Here is a 21,355-nt window from a genome sequence, read left to right as displayed (position 1 = left end):
AGGCAAGTGAGTTAAGAACAAATTCTTATTTACAATGATGGCGTACCAAAAGGCAAAGACCTCCAGGGACGGAGGATGGGATGATGATTTACATTTAAAAAAATAAAAAACATATAAATATAAGACAAAACACACATCACATAAATAGAGACCAAAGACAACAGCATGGTAGCAACACAACATGACAACAACATGGTAGCAACACAACATGACAACAACATGGTAGCAACACAACATGACAACAGCATGGTAGCAACACAACATGACAACAGCATGGTAGCAACACAACATGACAACAGCATGGTAGCAACACAACATGACAACAGCATGGTAGAACACAACATGACAACAGCATGGTAGAAACACAAACATGCAACAGCATGGTAGCAACACAACATGACAACAGCATGGTAGCAACACAACATGACAACAGCATGGTAAAGCAACACAACATGACAACAGCATGGTAGCAAACACAACATGACAACAGCATGGTAGCAACACAACATGAAAAACAGCTGGATGGTAGCAACACAACATGACAAAGCATGGTAGCAACACAACATGACAACAGCATGGTAGCAACACAACATGACAACACCATGGTAGCAACAACATGTAGCAACACAACATGACAACAACATGGTAGCAACACAAAATGACAAACATGGTAGCAAACACAACATGACAACAACATGGTAGCAAAACACCATGGTAGCAGCACAAAGGACAAGAAGTTAGAGACAACAATACATCACGCAAAGCAGCCAAAACTGTCAATAAGAGTGTCCATGATTGAGTCTTTGAATGAAGAGATTGAGATAAACTGTCCAGATACAGCTACCATGCATCAATGTGAAAGGACGTAACACATAACCCTTGTTATAAGGCATTGTACAGCTACCATGCATCAAGGTGAAAGGACGTAACACATAACTTGTTATAAGGCATTGTACAGCTACCATGCATCAAGGTGAAAGGACGTAACACATAACCCTTGTTATAAGGCATTGTACAGCTACCATGCATCAAGGTGAAAGGACGTAACACATAACCCTTGTTATAAGGCATTGTACAGCTACCATGCATCAAGGTGAAAGGACGTAACACATAACCCTTGTTATAAGGCATTGTACAGCTACCATGCATCAAGGTGAAAGGACGTAACACATAACCTTTTTATAAGGCATTGTACAGCTACCATGCATCAAGGTGAAAGGACGAAACACATAACCCTTGTTATAAGGCATTGTACAGCTACCATGCATCAAAGTGAAAGGACGTAACACATAACCCTTGTATAAGGCATTGTACAGCTACCATGCATCAAGGTGAAAGGACGTAACACATAACCTTGTTATAAGGCATTGTACAGCTACCATGCATCAAGGTGAAAGGACGTACACATAACCCTTGTTATAAGCATTGTACTGCTACCATGCATCAAGGTGAAAGGTGTAACACATAAACCTTGTTATAAGAATTGTACTGCTACCATGCATCAAGGTGAAAGGATGTAACACATAACCCTTGTTATAAGGCATTGTACTGCTACCATGCATCAAGGTGAAAGGACTAACACTAACTCCTTGTTATAAGTAGTAAAATAATCACATTGTCTGACCAAGATGTATAAATGTCCTGATTTGATCTTTCTCACCAGGACTAATGACTTAATTTCCTTTGTTTAGATTGAATCTACTGATACTACCTCAAACATCACTGTACCTGTGTGCTTGAGGACCCACTCTGGAAGATACACCATCACAGCCAAGAACAAGGCTGGACAGAAACATGTCAACGTCAGAGTCAATGTTCTCGGTAAGTGCAGTATAAAAGCAATTAATGAAGGAAAGGATGGGTACGTGCAAAGCCAGGAAAAATACRAAAGGAGGCTCATATCAAAAAGTATATTGTTGTTTAGGACATGAAACATTTATGAGAAACCCAACACATATTAACGTCTGTTTGACATCTGTTTTCAGACGTGCCTGGTGCTCCTCGAGAGCTCAAAGTGACTGACATCACCAGAGCTACCATGAGGCTGATCTGGAAACTGCCTGCTAACGACGGTGGCGAGAGGATCAAGAGTTACTTCATTGAGAAGAAGAATGTGACAGGAAAGGCCTGGACCATAGTAAACCAGTGCTGTTTCAGCCAGGCCTACGTTGTGGAGGGACTGCTGGAGGGACAGGAGTATGTGTTCCGTGTGCGGGCAGAGAACCGTCTGGGAATGGGACCTTTCACTGAGACCACTGAGCCTGCAAGGGCAAGAGACCCCATCTGTAAGTCACAAATTAATTACTAACAAATAAATATGTACTCATATTTATATGTACGAAATATGTACTTACTCATGTAAGTCACTTTGGAATAAAAKTATTTGCTAAATGGCATATTTTTATTTATTTAACTAGGCAAGTCAGTTGAGAACAAATTCTTATTTACAATGATGGGCTACCGGGGAACAGTGGGTTAACTGCCTTGTTCAGAGGCCGAACGACAGATTTTTACCTTGTCAGCTCGGAGATTCGATCCAGCAACCTTTCGGTTATTGGCCCAACGCTCTAACCACTAGGCTACCTGCCGCAACAAAATTGTCTGCTCCCTGACCGGGAATTGATCCCGGGCAGCGGCGGTGAGAGCGCCAAATCCTAACCACTATATATACAGTAGTAATGATAATACCCACATGAACAAATACTACAGTTTGCTATAGAAYACTACAGTACTTACTATAGAATTATATAGTAAACTGCAGTAAAATGTATAATGTATAACACTGTAGTATCTCTCTATCATGTGTAGTACTTACTATAGAATGTTGTATTATACTGTAGGCTYTAAACAAACAGAGTTAAAACTCAAACGGATGACTAGGAAAAGCTCAAACCAAGTTTATTCCCCCAATGTGTCAAACAGCTGCAAAGACAAAGACATATTTACACAAGCAGATATATTTATACCCTCCTACTAGGAGGAGTCAACTCCTTGCACATCTAGATAGCCAATACATCTCTGTTGCTAGTCAGGAACATAATTGGTCCCTCTCACTGATGTAGTCATGGSCCCACCTCCCGCTAGAACCTTCATGGGCGTGGAAATATATGTGTGTGGGATAGGACTGTTCCTTCTCACTTCAATCGACCAGACATCGGGCCGAATTCCTCGCTCCTCCCGAATCCGCGACTGTCCTWCCTTATCAGTAACTGAAACCATACTGTTGCCCATTTCCTCGCTCCTTAGGAGCCATTAGATTTAACAATACCACTTTCTGCACTTCCCCTTCCTCATTCAGCAACTTTCTATACACCTAGTTCTTATCCACCCTCCATTGACCCCAACATATACATTCATTATACATGTAAACTAATCAATAAGCTATAGTATGGTAACATGAATAAGTATATTTCAAGCTAGAATCCAACAATACTATAGTAAATACTACAGATTATCCTCAAAAAAACACTGTAGTAAATACTACAGTAATGTCTGCAATGACATTACAGTCCGCAAAAACACTACACATTTTAAACTATAGTAAATACTACAGTATTTAATCTGCCTTTTCTGTAGGTTTTGCTATTAAAATGCTATTTTAGTATTTTCTTCAGGTTTCCTCAAGGAGAAAGCCTCTACTTCTATGTCGAAGATAATAAAACAAAAACACTATAGTAAATACTACAGAAATGTCTGCAAAAACACTACAATAAATACTATGGTACACTGCAGTCCGCAAAAACACTACAGTAAATACTACGGTATACTACAGTCCGCAAAAACACAACATTAATTACTATAGTATATACTACAGTTTTACTACAGTTTTACTACAGTTTTATTTTACTACAGTATTTATACTATAGTTAACTGTAAATACAGCAGTACACTACAGTTCCAGTTCCATTTTTGCAAAACCCCTACAGTGAATACTACACTAAAGTCTACAAAAACACTACAGTGAATACTATAGTTGTCTACTATAGTATTTTTTATGTGGGTATGTACACATAACATTTTGTGAAATGTAGGTTACAAAGTGTACACCTTACTAATAAGTTCCCATTCTTTATTCCCATTATCAGACATACCTGATCCCCCAACCCATGTCAAGATCAATCTGGTAACCAAGGATACAGTGACCCTGACATGGGTGCCACCTAAGAACAATGGTGGTTCTCCTGTGACGCACTACATCATTGAGCGCCTGAGCTGGGACACYAGCGGCCCGGAGAAAGAGACGTGGAAGCAGTGTAACAAGCGTAATGTTGAGGAAACCATCTTCATCATTGAAGATCTTAAAAATGGAGGAGAGTATGAGTTCCGYGTCAAGGCTGTGAACGAGGCCGGCCCAAGCAGACCATCTGCTACCGCTGGACCAATCATTATCAAGGACCAGACATGTGAGTGAAAAGTACAGTTAAGAAAAAGTATGAAAGTTAAATAAAGAAAGAATAAAATATGCTCAGATTGAATGGGCATAAAACACCAACATTTCGGGGGAAAGTGCGTTCTTCAGGGGGACAGCACATGTATGCTATTGTAAATGCTTCTAAATGAGAGAAGAAAAAACACTTTGATTGACTTGTACTGACTCAATCCTCCATTGTTTAGGTGCTCCAACCATTGAACTGAAGGAACAGATGGAAGGTGAAGAGGGACTAGAYGTCCATATTGTGGCTAGGATCCATGGCTGTCCATTCCCCTCCCTCGTATGGCAGAAGGCTCCCATTGCCAAGCCTGAAGACAAAGGTGTAGTGCAATATGATCAGCATGTCAACAAGCTGGTCGTTGATAACAAATGTACGCTGCTGATCCAGCAGTCCAAGAGAGACGACAGCTCCCTGTACACTATCACTGCTAGCAACAGTCTGGGCAAAGCATCTAAGGAAATCAAACTCACTGTTCTAGGTGAGGAATCTCTCTCTGAATTTCTTTATTTCTTTCTGTTTGTTTAGTCTGCTTGATTGTGTTGTAATATGACACCATTGGCTCCTTTTCTTCCTCAACTCAGGACGACCTGGCGTACCTGTCGGGCCAATCGAATTCAAAGAGGTGTTTGCCGAGAGGATAACACTTGCATGGAAACCACCTAGAGATGACGGTGGCTCCAAGGTTACAAACTACGTCGTTGAGAAGCGTGAGGAAAACAGAAAGTCATGGGTGCACGTTTCCGACGACCCCAAAGAAGGCCTGTATACAGTTCAGAGGCTGACTGAGGGCCATGAGTATGAGTTCCGTGTCATGGCTCAGAACAAATATGGAGTTGGACCACCGCTGTACAGCGAACCTGAGAAAGCAAGGAATCTGTTCAGTAAGTTGAATGTACAATTGTATTATCAGCATTTCTAAGTCAATGTCACTGTGGATATATTTCTTATAACCAATTTTTTTATTGTTCCTCTCAACAGCTGTCCCTGGCCAAGTTGAGAAGCCCATAGTGGAAGACGTGACTCTTGAGTCAATGGTGATCATCTGGGACGAGCCAAAATACGATGGTGGATCTCCAGTTAGTGGTTACTGGCTGGAGCGTAAAGAGACGACGGCTAAGCGCTGGACCAAAGTGAACCGCGCCCCCATCAGGGTCATGCCYCTGGGTCAGGAGTATGAGATCACTGGTCTGCAGGAGGGAGCAATCTACCAGTTCCGTGTGACCGCAATCAACGCAGCTGGCATGGGACTTCCTAGTGTCCCATCGGATCCTGTTCTTTCAAGAGACCCTATTAGTAAGTTAACATATATACTGTGCGTCCCAAATGGCACCMTATTTCTGGCCTATTTAGTGCACTATAGGGSCCTGGTCAAAAGTAGTGGACTATATAGGGAATATGGTGACATTTGAGATGCATAAATACAGTTTTTCTTACATGGGGAGGGTTCTTTTTCTATTTTCTATTTGTTACATAGCTATGTTGTTTCTATTTGTTTGGCCTTCTGACATTGTAAATGTCATCTTGTTTGTGTGTAGCTCTTCCCGGTCCCCCAACCCCCAAAGTAACAGACTGGACCAAGTCAACAGTGGATCTGGAGTGGATCCCACCTTTGATTGATGGTGGATCTAAGGTCACTGGTTACTTTGTTGAATACATAAACGAGGAAAAAGAAGCAGAAATTGAAAAACAGAAGGCAGCGGAAGCAGACAAAGTAGTAGTAAAAGCGAAAAAGGTTAAGAAAATCATATTCGACGAAGATGGAAATGAAATATCAGAATCAGAAGAAGAAGAAAAGGTAGTAGTGATAAAAGACGGATGGGAAAAGGTAATTACATTTACTCAAATCATTTCTCAAAAGTATTCTTTCTCAAACACTTTTGATCTTAATGRGACAACCTGGTAAATTAATTTAAATAACATCAAATTAAGAGTATCTGAATGTTTGTGATACTTTTGTTTTCCCTACTTCAGGCTAAAGACAAGGAGATTAGAGGCACTAAGTTTGTTGTGTCTGGACTGAAAGAGCTGGGAAGGTACAAGTTCAGAGTGAGGGCAGTGAAYGCTGCTGGCGTCGGTGAGCCCGGTCAAGTGGCCGAAGTGATTGAATGCAAGGACAGAACAAGTAAGAGACAAGACAACTATGATATGATATACAGATTGATTATCCATTTGTTAGGTCCATGATAGGGCCTCTGTCCCAAATGACACCCTATTCCCTGTATAGTGCACTACATAGGGAATAGGGTGGCAGTTGGGTTGTAGACAGAGTGTATGCCATCTTAAACCAACACACACTTGTTATTTTAGTTGCCCCTGAAGTGGACTTGGATGCCTCAGTGAAGGAGAAGATTGTAGTCCATGCCGGTGGTACCATCCGCCTCCTGGCCTACGTGTCAGGCAAGCCTGCACCAGAGATCACATGGAACAGAGATGACCAGCCTCTACCAGCAGAGGCTAAGGTTGAAATCACGTCAATCAGCTCTGCTCTGGTTATCAAAAACTGCAGACGCCATCACCAGGGTATATACACCCTTATTGCAAAGAATGAAGGAGGGGAAAGGAAGAAGGCTGTCATTGTGGAGGTGTTGGGTAAGAAACAACTTTACTTCTTCTTCTCGTTGGTAAACTTCACTATACCTCAGGAGATATCCGGGGCAGTATGTATCAAGTTTCTCGGCGTAGGAGAGCTGATCCAGGATCAGCACTCCTACTCTGAGACGCTTTGTGAATACAGGCCCAGGAGTTGAATGGTATTGAAAACTTGTTTCACGTGTGTTTCTCAGATGTTCCCGGCCCAGTTGGTCAGCCGTTCTCTGGTGTGAACCTCACCATTGACTCTTGCAAGTTGACCTGGTACTCCCCTGAAGACGACGGTGGCTCAGCCATCACCAACTACATAATTGAGAAGAGAGAGTCTGACCGCATGGGCTGGACAGCGGTCTCTTACACGGTCACCAGGCACAATGCTGTGGTCCAGGGTCTCATCGACGGAAAAGGATATTTCTTTAGAATCGCAGCTGAGAATATCATCGGAATGGGTCCATTTTTTGAATCAGAACGACCAGTTCTCATCAAAGACCCTATTTGTGAGTTCCTGCCTAATACCCGAATGACAGCATTTTAATTTGCTGTTACAAAAATGTAACGTAAGTGTATACAAATCCAGCAATTATTTATAATATTCCATTGGGCCTGATGGGATGTTTGTGTCCTTTTTCCATGCTAGCTGTTCCTGAGCGTCCTGAGGATCTAGAAATCACAGCCATCACCAAAGACTCCATCAGTTTGGCCTGGAGACCACCTAAGTACGATGGTGGTTCTGAGGTTACACGTTATGTGCTTGAAGCTCGTCTGATTGGAAAGGATAACTTCAATAAGATCGATACTGATGACACGCTGATGGATAGGAAGTTCACAAAGGGAGGTCTCAAAGAGAATTCCACCTATGAATTCCGTGTCAGTGCTGTCAACGTGATTGGTCAGGGAAAGCACTCTTTCTGCACCAAGCCAATCCAGGTCAAGGAAGAACTTGGTACGTGTTGAATAAGGGTTAGATAGTCATTCTAAATCTTTATAAATATATTGGTGAATGTTATTTGTTTTTATAAAGTAAAAAAATAATGGAAAACATCACTTCTTTGTTCTTCCATCCTCAGAGCCCCCAACGATCGACTTGGACTTCCGTGACAGACCGGTTGTGCGTGTGGGAGACGTGTGCACCCTCCAAGGCCGCTTCACTGGAAAGCCAGCACCTACAATAACATGGACAAAGAACGAGGAAGAGTTGAAAGCAGATGAGGAGGTCACAATGACCAACACTAGTAAAACACTGTGCTTGGCTATGCCCAAGGCTAAACGCGAACACAGCGGCAGATACCAGGTGGTTGTGGAGAACATTGTCGGCTTACGTAAAGGAATCTGCAGTCTCACTGTTGTTGGTAAGTTGGTGAGGGTGTTCTTTGTTGTTCTTAGTTGACAGACCTAATGTCACTCTTCATTAACCCTTATAATCAAAATATGTTTGATTATTGACTGATCCATATCTAATAGATTATTAATTATTAAATGCTATTATTTTCCCTCAGATCGCCCCCAGCCTCCAGAGGGCCCAGTGGTCTTCAATGAGGTCTACAGGAACCACATGGTGATTTCCTGGAACCCTCCTCTGGACGATGGTGGATGTGCCATCTCCAACTACACCATTGAGAAGAGAGACACAAACAGAGACCTCTGGATGCCAGTGACAACAGCTTGCACCAGGACAACATGCAAAGTTCCTAAGCTGATTGAGGGCAGAGAGTACATCATCAGAATTTGTGCTGTGAACATCCACGGTGTCAGCAACCCACTGCTGTCTGCCGAGACCAAGGCTAAGGATGTCTTCAGTAAGATACATACTGGGAAAATATAAGTTACATCCATAATGCCACCCTATTCCCTATATGGTGCACCCATAGGGCTCTGGTCAAAAGAAGTGCACTATGTAAGGAATTGGGTGCAATTTAAGATGCAACCATACTATCTTTTGTCATGAATGCATTTTGCTACAACTGATCAGATCAATTCGTTCTCCCATTACAGAGGTGCCAGATGCACCCAAACAGCCCATTGTGAAGGAGATCTATAAGGATCAAGCCCTCCTCACTTGGGAACCACCTGCGGATGGTGGCAAGCCCATCACTGGCTACGTCATTGAGAGGAAGGAGACCATGGCTAACAGATGGACTCGCGCATCCGGAAAAGACCGCATCTTCCCCAAAGTAGAGTACTTTGTTCCAGACCTCCTCAAGGGCTGTGAATATGAGTTCCGTGTCATGGCTGAGAACGTTGTGGGTCTGGGTGACCCCAGCCCTCCATCAAAGCCCATCTTCGCCAAAGATCCAATTGGTAAGTGACTTTGCGCAAAGTTAATTCATTCTTTACAAGATTTCACAGCTTTAAAAATGTGATCTAATTTATTCAACTGTTTCTTCCCTCAGTGCTTCCAAGCCCCCCCGTTCTGCCAGAAGCTGTGGATTGGACAAAGGAGTCTGTCTCACTATCTTGGCAGCCACCAAAAGACTGTGGCAGGGGAAAGATCTTTGGCTATCTCGTTGAGTTCAGTAAAGCTGGAGAGGAGTGGCAAAAAGTGAATCAGACTCCTGATTCCTGCCAAGAAACCAAGTTCAAGGTCATTAACCTGGAAGAGGGAGAATATTACAAATTCAGAGTTACTGCTGTGAACTTCGCTGGTGAATCTGAACCCGCATACACCACAGATCCAGTGAAGGCAGAAGACAGATTTGGTAAAATGATATTACATTTGTTTTCATAATTTGGGTAATTTATTATCATTGAAATAAACAAATGAATTATAACACCTATTGTTTTTCTATCCCCAAAAGAACCTCCTGAGTTGGATGTTGAACTGGGTATGCCTCGTGAGTTGAAAGCCATGGCYGGAACCCATATCAATCTGGTTGCTGGAATCAAGGGAATTCCATTCCCAAAAGTCACATGGAAGAAGAACGATAAAGACGTCCCCACAAGAGCTGAAATTGAGGTCAATCCATTAGGATCTAAATTGGAGATGCGCTACTGTGCCCGTTCTGACTGTGGCGACTACACTCTGAACATAGAAAACTCATCTGGATCAAGGACTGCCACATGCACAGTCCTTGTCCTTGGTAAGGAATTTTTCGTTCATAATTTCTGTCAGAAATTAAGGAAGACAGATGTGTAGTGCTTAGCATGCTGGGTTGCTATAATTATGTTATTCTTTACTCTATTAGACAAACCTGGTCCAATCCAGCACCTGAGGGTTTCAGAGGTGAGAAGCGATTCAGCCTATCTCTCCTGGAAAGACCCTGAGGACAATGGAGGAGCACGTATTACCAACTTTGTTGTGGAGAAGAAAGATGTGGCAGCCGCACAGTGGGTGCCAGTGTGCTCTTCGTCTAAGAAACGAAGCATGATGGCCAAGCACTTGATGGAAGGAACATCGTATTTGTTCCGCGTTGCTGCTGAGAATCAGTTCGGCAGAAGTGAATACATTGAAACAACCAAAGCCGTCAAAGCCATGAATCCACTGTGTGAGTATCAATCAAACCAAATACATTAAGACCTACGGGTGTATTGTTATGTACGTGGTATCTTGATAACTAACTTGATATCTGTAATCTAATCGCATCTCATCTAATGTGTGGTCTATTTTCAGTCCCACCTGGTCCACCAAAGGACTTGCACCATGTAGATGTCGACAAGACGGAGGTCTGGCTTGTGTGGAACTGGCCTGACCGCAACGGAGGTAGCAACATCATAGGTTTCCTGGTTGAGTACCAAGAGGAAGGAGAGAGAGAGTGGGATGAATGGAACACCGTCAGCATCCCTGAGAGCCACATCACTGGCCTCGAGGAAGGAAAGACTTACAGATTCCGTGTGAGAGCGGAGAACGCTATCGGACTGAGTAGACCAGACACCACTGTCCCCGTCCTCTGCCAGGAGAAGCTTGGTGAGATTTGCTATATATTTACTTAATGGTTTGGTTTCTCCAACAGAGATTAATCCTAGTTGTATACTAAAAAGCAAGTTTAATAGAGATTCTCCATTGAAAGTGATTCTTATTACAGGACTAAACTTAATCTGTGTCCAGGAAACCGCCCATATATGTATTGATTTGTAGACAACATAATTGCCATCATCAAACACATTATAACAATTAACCTACATCTTCTTCTCCATCTTTTCACAGTGGCTCCAATCGTTGAAGTTGAGGCCAAGCTGATCGAAGGGATCATTGTGAAATGTGGAAGCACAATCAGACTCCCTGCTATCATGAGAGGCATCCCTGCGCCTACTGCCAAATGGTCCATTGACGGAGCAGAAATTGTACCCGAAGGCTCAGTTAAGATTGAGAGTGACAACTATTCAACAGTTCTCAGCATCAATGAGTGTATGAGAACCAACAGTGGAACCTATATTCTCACAGTTTCCAACCCTGCAGGAACCAAGACTCTGGCTTTGAATGTGACCGTTCTTGATGTGCCCGCTGCTCCCATTGGACCAATCAATGTCCTTGAGGTTACTCCTGAGTACATGCTTATTGACTGGCGTTCTCCAAAGGATGATGGTGGAAGCCCTGTAACAGGTTACATTGTTGAGAAGAGAGAGGCTAAGAAGGAAACCTGGGGAGGTGTGAGCTCTGGTAGCACAGCTACAAAGCTTAAGATCTCTCGTTTGCAGAGCGGTGTTGAATATGTTGTGCGTATCCGTGCAGAGAACAAAATGGGTATCGGCGCTCCTCTTGAAAGTGCACCAACCGTTGCCCAACACACGTTTGAAGCCCCTGGCCATCCAGGCAAACCAAACACATCAGACATTGCAGAAGATGCTCTCACTGTTGGGTGGACCATGCCATTATTTGATGGAGGCAGTCAAATCACTGGATATATMGTTGAGCGTARACAYAARGGCGGWAAATGGATCCGTGTCAACACGACACCCTGTAAGGATCTCAGAATCAGAGTACTTGGTCTCTTTGAGGGAAATGAGTATGAGTTTAGAGTTTTCGCTGAAAACATTGCTGGTTTCAGTGGACCTTCTGCCATATCAGACCCAGCAAAACCCTGTCGTCAAATCACAGCTCCTGGACCTCCAGTTAACCCCAGAATCAAGGACTACAGTAAAGAAAATGCAGACCTAGTCTGGATTAAACCCAACAAAGATGGAGGCAGTCCAATCATGGGCTACATTATTGAAATGCAAAAAGCTGGCGGAGAATGGGTGATCATCAACAAGGATGGTCACATTAAGCAGTGTGCTTACAGAGTTAAAGGCCTTGAAGAACACTCAGAGTACAGGTTCCGCGTTAGTGCTGTAAATATGATTGGAGTTGGAGAGCCTAGAGAATGCCCTAAATCGGTGGTTGCCAAAGACATCATGATACCTCCAGAGATTGAGATGGATGCTACAAGCCGTGAGCGTTTGACTGTCCGTGTTGGACATAACATCAACATCATCGGTTACGTGAAAGCCAGACCTGACCCAGAGATTATCTGGAAAAAGGGTGATGACGTTTTGGAAACTGCCAAGCGCACAACACTAACTCAGAACTTGCCTGTTGTTCAACTGAGAATCAAAGAGGCAACCAGAGCAGACCATGGAAAGTATGTTTTGAAGGCTAACAACTACAGTGGTGAAGCCAAAGCTACGATAACTGTGAATGTGTTGGATAGACCTGGACACTGTCAGAATCTGAAGGCCACCTATGTGACCAGAGACTCCTGTATGGTGTCCTGGGAGAACCCTGTGGACAACGGAGGCTCTGAGATTACAAACTACATTGTTGAGTGCCGTGAACCCAGTGTGAGGCTTTGGTCAATGATCTCATCTGACTGCACTAACCGCATGGTTAAAGCCAAACTCATGGAGGGCCAYGAGTATCTCTTCCGTGTTTGTGCTGTGAACAAATGCGGCCCTGGGCCCACAGTTGAGACAAAACAACCAACGCTTGCCATCGATCCCATTAACAAGCCTGGTGAGCCAGAGAACTTCCGGGTAACTGACGTCGGTAAGAACTTCGTCTTCTTGAAATGGAGGAGGCCAGACTATGACGGTGGAAGCCCCAACATTGGCTACGCTTTGGAGAGCAAATTGGGAGCGGAAGAATGGGTGCCATTACATGAGGATCTGATTACGAATACATTCTTCATGGCTGACAAGTGTGTGGAAAAACAAACCTATCAGTTCAGAGTGCAGACATGCAATGAAGGTGGAGAAAGTGACTGGGTGAAGACTGGTGATGTTCTTGTCAGAGAGGAGATCCAGAAACCAGTGCTTGATATAAAGTTAGCTGGAGCCCTTGTGGTTAAAGCTGGAGAGTCTATCAGAATTGAGGCTGGACTCAGAGGAAAGCCTCAACCAGAGGTGAAGTGGGTGAAGGACAAGGCCACAGGAGATAACCCTAGAGTTAGTGTTGAAACGGGCACAGATTATTCTAAATTTCTTATGACCAAATCTAAACGCACAGACACCGGAAAATATGTCATCACCGCCACAAACTCTGCTGGAACCTTCACTGGATACGCAATTGTCAATGTCTTGGATGTCCCAGGGCCTGTGAGAGACGTGAAGGTGTCTGGAATCGGAGTAGACAAATGTAGAGTTGCATGGGATCTCCCAGAAGATGAAGGTGGATGTGAAGTTGATAGCTATATCATTGAGAAATGTGAGACAAGAAGAATGGTCTGGTCCACATACTCTGCTTCACTTGTCACCAACTATTGCAATGTYACCCGACTAGTAGAAGGAAATGAGTACATCTTCCGCATCAGAGCAGAAAACAAGATGGGGACAGGTCCTGCAGTGGAGAGCAAACCCGTCACAGCTAGGACTCAGTTCAACAGACCTGGACCACCAGAATCACCAGAGATCACCAAGATTGGCAAAGAGGAGATGACAGTCGTATGGGCCCCACCAGAGAATGATGGTGGAAAGTCTATCACTGGTTATATCCTGGAAAGGAAAGAAAAGCGCGCTGTCAAATGGGTGCCATGCACAAAGAGTACCATCTCTGAGAGACGCATGAAAGTCAGCAACTTGATTCCCAACCACGAGTATCAGTTCCGTGTCAAGGCTGAAAATGAAGTCGGACTGGGAGAGCCAAGCAAACCATGCAGACCAGTAGCAGCCAAAGATCCAATTGGTACATAATTTATGCATTTTTGTGATATTGTATTATTATTATTATTGGTTATGATTTTTCTCTGTTGGTTGTACTAACATGCAGACATTTTGTTTTCCTTGATTCCAGAGGCTCCTGGTCCTCCAGGCAGTTTCAAGGTGATTGACAGCACCAAGACGTCCATTACTCTTGGGTGGGCCAAGCCTATCTATGATGGAGGTGCTCCTATCATTGGTTACATGGTTGAAATGAGAGACAAACCTGAGCCTAAACCTGAAGTGGTTGAAGCTGAAGCTGTTCCTGAAGCTGTGCCTAAAGCTAAACCTGCAGAGGAAGCTAAGCCTGTAGGTGAAGCCGAGCCTGAAGGTGAAGCTGAAGCTAAGCCTGAAGCAGCAGTAACAGGAGAAGGTGAGAAACAATATGAAGAGGACTCTGAGGATGAAGCTGCTGCAGTTGCAGCTAAAGCTAAAGCTGAAGCTAAACGTAAGAAGAAAGAAGAGGGCTGGAAGAAGTGCAACACCGGTGCTGGTGTGCTGGTGCACACAGAATTCACCATTCCAAACTTGAATGAGAAGCAGATGTATGAATTCAGAGTCTCTGCACAGAACCAGGTCGGCTGGGGCCGTCCCGCTACACTCAAAGAGGCCGTCAACCCCAAGGAGGTCCTCGGTAAGTAAATACTTATTTTAATAAAATGGGTGGTTCGAACCCTGAATGCTGATTGGCTGATAGCCGAGGTATATCAGACCGTTTCCCCCTGGTATGACAAAATGTTTATTTTCACTGCTCTAATTACGTTGGTAACCAGTTTATAATAGCAATAAGGCACCTCGGGGGTTTGTGGTATATGGCCAATATACCACAGCTAAGGGCTTTATCCAGGCATTCCATATTGCACAATGCGTAAGAGCAGCCCTTRGCCGTGTTATATTGGCCATATACCACATCCCCTCGGGCCTTATTGCTTAAATATAGGCCTAGACGAGAACACATCCAGTTGATATAGAACTGTAGCTAATAGCTAATATTTTATAATGATCTCTCAATGTCTGATGTATGTTCTCCCCGTTATCTTACCCACTTACAGAGGCACCAGAGATCGACTTGGATGCAAGTCTCAGGAAGGGCTTCACTGTTAGAGCAGGCTGCCCCATCAGGCTCTTCGCTACTATCAGAGGAAGACCATCCCCCAAAGTCACCTGGAAGAAGCTTGGTGTTGATAATGTAGTCAGGAGAGGGCACGTGGATCAGATTGATACTATGTCCTTCCTTGTGATCCCTGAGAGCACTCGGGAAGACTCCGGCAAATACTCTCTGACACTCTCCAACTCCGCTGGGGAGAAAGCTATATTTGTGCGCGTTAAAGTATTGGGTAAGTCACTGAGGTGTATCTTTTCACTTTTTATGGCAGTCCGCAATATGACAGAGCACTATTCACTGTGAAAGACTTTAAACAAGAAAACATTCTTAACAATGTCAAATTAATGTTGTTACAGTAGCATTGTTTGTACTGTTATATGGACTGTATCTAATATTGATGTTACATTTGTTGAACAGATACTCCTGGACCTGTTGGAGGATTTGAGGTCTGTGATGTGACAAGCATCGGTTGTCAGCTGTCTTGGCTCCCTCCRGATAACGATGGTGGCTGCCAAATCGAGAACTACATCGTTGAGAAACGTGAACTCGACAAGAAGACTTGGTCAAATTGTATCAACGATTTGAAGAAAACAAGCTTCAAAGTCACCGGCCTCACACCTGGCTGTGACTACTACTTTAGAGTTATGGCAGTCAATAAATATGGCATTGGTGTTCCTAAAGACTCTCCAAAAGCTTATCTGACATCTGATCCTATAAGTAAGTGCACTTTTACAGTATACCTAATATTGTAATTAAATAGTGGATAGTTGTTAGGAGAATTTTGACCAATTCATTAACCAACCAAAACAATTCAATTAAAATACTCTGTCTGTTACTAAGAATTTGTAAGGTTMTTAGTAAAACGAAACAGACARAGGCCAGTCTACTTAGTCAGCAGGTTTATTTACGAGAGCTCTGCTTATCATTTCCTGTACATTGGTCTATATACCTCACATTTCRTCATAAATGTCCCTCCTCTCAGAAACAATGACAATATAGTTCACAAGTCTCCTTCTCATACATTGTCTGCCACCTGTTATTCAATCTACTACAAGSCCAAGGTCTCTCCCCTCCCTGGGTGGGGACAGAATGTCCTGACAGGAACACAGTAGTAAAGCTTGTCTGTCGATAGCTCCTCTTATCTCATACATTGTCTCACACGTGCACCCTGCTTACATACTAAAAAGGAACAAAAAGGCCTTGTCCTAATTCTGACTAAAACTACACACATCAGATTTATAGATGTAGGATTCTAATAAATKTCATACAATCATACAATGACAGGGTAGAATTCTGTTAGTTATAGTTCTATATTAAATGTATACCTCATTTAGTCATTATTCATAAAATTCATAACAATAGTGTTAGTGGATTTTATTGTTTTGTATTTTGATTCACATAAATGTCAAACGTTTCTTAAAACAGGTGAACCTGATCCACCCAAGAAAATGGAAGTCTTGGAAGTGACAAAGAACAGTGCCACTCTGGGATGGCTGAAACCTTTGAGGGATGGTGGAGCTAAGATCAATGGCTACATGGTTGATTACAAAAAGGACGGTGAACCTGAAGACAAATGGACACCATATTCCGTTGTTAAAGACTTAACCATTGTAGTTGTTGGACTTAAAGAGGGCACAAAGTACAAGTTCAGAGTTGCAGCAAGAAACGTGGCTGGAACCAGTCTGGCAAGAGAAGCTGAGGGAGTATTTGARGTCAAGGAGCAGCTGAGTAAGTCGCAAATATATATTTTTTAATCCCAGAATTACCTTGTCTGGATTTAGTTTGGTATTCAAAAAAGTCCTCATTTTAAGAACATATTTTCCTCTCTTTTTTAGTGGCACCAAAGATCATCATGCCTGATATTGTCACAGTAAGGGCAGGAGAGAAAATGAGAATTGATGCTATTGTGGCTGGAAAACCTACACCATTCTGCAAATGGAGGCAAGGAGCCGATGATCTGTTGACATCTGATCGTCTCATGGTGCAAAAGTCTCCAAACTGCATTTCACTCATCATGAAAGACGTCTCGAGAAAGGACAGTGGTTACTACAGTCTTTCTGCTGCGAACAGCACCGCCAAAATAAGCCAGATCCTTAGAGTCATAGTACAGGGTAAGTTTTATTGAGGAAACTCTAAATAGTTGACTAATACACTGCCAGAATGCATAGCCTAAATGGATGCTGTTGGTACATGTCTTCATCGCACAGATAAACCAGGGCCTCCTGACGCTCCCCTGGAGATCGTTGAGCTTGATATTGATGCCTGCACACTCCAGTGGAACCAACCCAGTGAGGATGGTGGAAGCAACATCACTAACTACGTCATTGAGAAGTGTGATGTAAGCAGAGGAGACTGGGTCATAGCTTCTGGCTCATGCACCACAACCAGCTACAGAGTTGGCAAGCTTACCCCTGGAATGGAGTATGGCTTCCGTGTCCGAGCTGAGAACAGATTTGGCATCTCGGAGCCAATCTATTCAGAGAAAAGTATCGCTAGATATCCCTTCGGTGAGTTAAACAAGACAAAGTATAAGCATGGTCCCCCCCACCACCCCAAAAAAGCCTATTGTACAATGAATTATGATTTTCTAAGTAATCTAGGCCTCGATTCAATCAGAGCCGCTTTATCCAACATCCGCATAGTGGTTGTTTTGACGGTGTCCAAAGTGGAACTGTGTTATAGCTGTCAATTTCACAAGTCGCTCCTGGTATTATACCCAAAGTGGACATCGCCATTGGCTGCATGGAGTCAAACCCATGCAGCCTGGTTTACAAGTTCAAACACTGGAATGTGAGATGTAATCTACACCTCGTTGATAGAAAACCTAATTATGGAACCTATGCAGTTCCACCTCCCCCATCGCAAGAACATTCGTTATGCGGGTGTCTACTGTCGCCGGTTAACGTTGATCTGATTAAATCTAGGCAATATTCTTATGTACATTATGTACAATAAATTTGTTTTACAAAATGTTTGTTAATCTTGCAAACTAACTCCATATTCTAATTCCAGATGTCCCAGACGAGCCCAGAAATCTGTGTATCACGAAAGTTAAGAGTGAAGCAGTGTCTCTGTCCTACGAGACCCCATCAACTGACGGTGGCAGTCCTCTTACCGGATACTGCATTGAGCGTAAAGAGAGGAACAGCCTTCTCTGGGTAAGAGCAAATGAGTCTGTTGTCCGCGGACTTGAATACAACTGCACAGGCTTAATGGAAGGTCTGGAATATGCATTCAGGGTGTCTGCCCTCAACAAGGCCGGCCAGGGTAAACCAAGCAAACAGACTGACTGGGTCACAGCAAGAACACCCATCGGTAAGTTATGAGCATGTGATGTGCTGCTTACCGTGTCCCTCACTGGCTTTGAAATCTGCAATCTGTCAATTAAAACTGTTGTCATTTTCTTATTCTAGATCCACCTGGTAAACCTGAGGTAATGGATGTGACAAARAGCACTGTTTCACTTGTTTGGACTCGCCCCCAAAATGATGGAGGTAGCAAGCTCATTGGGTACTATGTGGAGTACATGAAGATTGGTCAAGAAGTAGAGAAATGGGTTCGCTGCAATGCCAACTGCCAGAACGTCAAAACAGAAGACTATGTTGTAACTGGCCTGGAGGAGGGAGCCCAGTATCACTTCAGAGTTTTCGCCAAGTCAGCAATCAACATCAGCTTGCCTTCTGAGATCTCAGATGCCATCCCAGTGTTTGCAGAGAATGGTAAGGCACTGCTCCTTCAGAACATTGACAAAACCTTTTTTTTTTTTTTATCCATCTAATGACTAAATGCAATTTTTTAAATCCCAAAATGATTCAAAATAAATGTGGATGCATGGTCAACACAGACCTTTTACTTGATGTGATGTTCTCTTGTTTCTCCAGTTCCCCCCAGGGTCGAGCTGGGAGTGGACATGAAGAATATGATCATAGTGAAGGCTGAAGAAAATGTCTCCTTTGATGCAGTAGTGTTTGGAAAACCACTGCCCAAGGTTACATGGAAGAGAGATGGTGTTCCATTGAAACTGGTTGATGGGATGAAGATGACACAGAAGAGACACACACACATTCTGGAATTGTTCTCTGTTGCAAGGAAGGAGTCTGGAGAGTACACTATTCTAGCTGAAAATCCCAATGGCGCTAAATACGCCAATATTAAGCTCAAGGTTCTAGGTATGTGAAATTATAATAACAGTTAAACTAAATGTGTCTTTATTATTGTGCACAAATTCCAAACTGATGTTGTAGCTTCATGCTAATACATTTTATTTTTGTATTTGTATATACTCAAACTCTTTATAACGGCTTGAGATATGTTAGTGTAATATATATGAATGTGTTTGTGATGGTCTGCAAGAGAATACAGAATAAAATATGAATATACTCAGAATCAACTGTTGATGTGTAATATAATCTATGTGTTCTCTTTAGACAAACCAGGCCCACCAGCCGGAGTGAAAGTCACCAAGGTGTTTGCGGACCGTATTAAAATGAGGTGGGAGCCACCTGTTGCAGATGGAGGCTCTGAAATCATCAACTACATCATTGACAAACGTGAAACCAGCAGAGCGAACTGGGCTCTGGTCACCTCCAATATCCATGGTCAACTGACTGATTGCACAGTAGAKAAACTGATGCAGGACCATGAATACCAGTTCAGGGTCAGTGCTGAGAACCAGTATGGTATTGGGGACCCCATCCTCACCGACCCTGTCATGGTCAAGAATCCATATGGTAATATTTCAAGCTTGTACATAATTTTTTATATATATGTCATATTTTAGCTTGAATATAAATCGCTTACACATGTTCACTTCGCTTGAGTTGGAAACACTGTGGAACTTCTGCTTGTACAATATTTAAGTGATTTCTCCTTCTTTCTCTCTTGATCTCTTTCTCATTTGCAGATGTTCCTGGTCCTAGCGAGCCACCAGTTATTACCAACATTACAGCCAATTCTATGACTGTCAGCTGGAAGGCGCCAGCTGATGATGGTAAAGCTACTATTCTGGGTTACATGGTTGAGAAACGTGAAGCATCAGAGCTCAACTGGGCTAAAGTCAACCGTAAACCAGTGATTGACAGGAGCATCAAAGCTGTCCAGCTCTCAGAGGGATCTGAGTATGAGTTCAGAGTGATTGCCATGAACAAAGCTGGATTTGGCAAACCAAGTGATGCATCCAATGCTGCCCTTGCCGTGGATCCTGTGTGTAAGTTATACTACAACATTTGCTCACTTAAATCATTAAGGATTACATGTCCCAACACTTCTCGCTGACATTATCTTATGTTCTTCCATCTTCAGATCCACCTGCACCACCTGCTTTCCCTAAAGTCGTCGACTCAACACACAGCACCATTAGCTTGTCTTGGACCAAGCCTGCTTACGATGGTGGTTGTGAAATCTTTGGCTACCTTGTCGAGTGCAAGAGAGCTGATGCAGCAGACTGGACGAAGTGCAATGTGCCCAAAAATCTGCAAGAAACCAAGTTCCTGGTTACTGGTCTCATTGATAAAACAGAATATGTGTTCCGTGTCTTTGCTGTGAACAAGATCGGATACAGCGAGCCAAGTGAAGTTCCTGGGAAACACGAGGCCAAAGACATCCTGAGTATGTCAACATTATCAGAATACACTCAAGTCTGTGCAGAACAATTACTAATCTTAGTAATCCACCAATTTGGAAATAAACATGTAATACAGTACTATCTATTCAAGTAAAATACATCCATACCTCTATCTTGTCTGACTCTATAACTTTCTATTTTGATTTGCAGTTGCCGCTGATGCTGAGCTGGATGCWGACCTTCGCAAGGYACTGGTCCTGAGAGCTGGAGTCACAATGAGACTCTATGTGCCACTGATAGGACGTCCCCCACCCAAGGTGGTGTGGACCAAGGTCAATGCCAACCTCAAAGAACGAGCAGGAATCATGATCAAAACGACCGAATGGGATACCCTTATGTACATTGAGGATATCAACAGATATGATGCTGGCAAATACATTTTGTCGATTGAAAACGACAGTGGAAAGAAGTCTTACACTATCGTCGTSAAGGTCCTAGGTAGGCTATGATTCTTGTCTTAAGAGAATTTTAAAAAATTACAAAATTTTACCTAATGTG

At 43.1% G+C, this 21,355-nt stretch overlaps 1 protein-coding gene across 1 annotated transcript in view; it reads left to right on the top strand.

The window, feature by feature from the left end:
- Nucleotides 1-21,355, top strand: part of ttn.2 (titin, tandem duplicate 2) — a 185,094-nt gene that overhangs the window by 115,595 nt on the left and 48,144 nt on the right. The window contains exons 149-180 of the mRNA XM_070446281.1: nt 1,692-1,821; nt 1,986-2,285; nt 4,086-4,403; nt 4,615-4,911; nt 5,015-5,314; nt 5,412-5,726; nt 5,969-6,258; nt 6,405-6,555; nt 6,741-7,022; nt 7,217-7,519; nt 7,660-7,965; nt 8,090-8,371; nt 8,519-8,818; nt 9,015-9,320; nt 9,413-9,718; nt 9,818-10,099; nt 10,205-10,504; nt 10,630-10,923; nt 11,164-14,115; nt 14,224-14,763; nt 15,182-15,466; nt 15,652-15,951; nt 16,660-16,962; nt 17,070-17,345; nt 17,442-17,741; nt 18,247-18,549; nt 18,648-18,953; nt 19,116-19,403; nt 19,662-19,964; nt 20,138-20,440; nt 20,536-20,841; nt 21,008-21,295. Coding sequence (XP_070302382.1) covers nt 1,692-1,821; nt 1,986-2,285; nt 4,086-4,403; nt 4,615-4,911; nt 5,015-5,314; nt 5,412-5,726; nt 5,969-6,258; nt 6,405-6,555; nt 6,741-7,022; nt 7,217-7,519; nt 7,660-7,965; nt 8,090-8,371; nt 8,519-8,818; nt 9,015-9,320; nt 9,413-9,718; nt 9,818-10,099; nt 10,205-10,504; nt 10,630-10,923; nt 11,164-14,115; nt 14,224-14,763; nt 15,182-15,466; nt 15,652-15,951; nt 16,660-16,962; nt 17,070-17,345; nt 17,442-17,741; nt 18,247-18,549; nt 18,648-18,953; nt 19,116-19,403; nt 19,662-19,964; nt 20,138-20,440; nt 20,536-20,841; nt 21,008-21,295 — 12,115 coding nt within the window. The remainder of the gene's footprint in view (nt 1-1,691; nt 1,822-1,985; nt 2,286-4,085; nt 4,404-4,614; nt 4,912-5,014; nt 5,315-5,411; nt 5,727-5,968; nt 6,259-6,404; nt 6,556-6,740; nt 7,023-7,216; nt 7,520-7,659; nt 7,966-8,089; nt 8,372-8,518; nt 8,819-9,014; nt 9,321-9,412; nt 9,719-9,817; nt 10,100-10,204; nt 10,505-10,629; nt 10,924-11,163; nt 14,116-14,223; nt 14,764-15,181; nt 15,467-15,651; nt 15,952-16,659; nt 16,963-17,069; nt 17,346-17,441; nt 17,742-18,246; nt 18,550-18,647; nt 18,954-19,115; nt 19,404-19,661; nt 19,965-20,137; nt 20,441-20,535; nt 20,842-21,007; nt 21,296-21,355) is intronic.

This window comes from Salvelinus sp. IW2-2015, linkage group LG2 (assembly GCF_002910315.2).
Source record: "Salvelinus sp. IW2-2015 linkage group LG2, ASM291031v2, whole genome shotgun sequence".
In the NCBI taxonomy this organism is placed as follows: domain Eukaryota; kingdom Metazoa; phylum Chordata; class Actinopteri; order Salmoniformes; family Salmonidae; genus Salvelinus; species Salvelinus sp. IW2-2015.
This window is presented reverse-complemented; position numbering and strand designations above follow the sequence as displayed.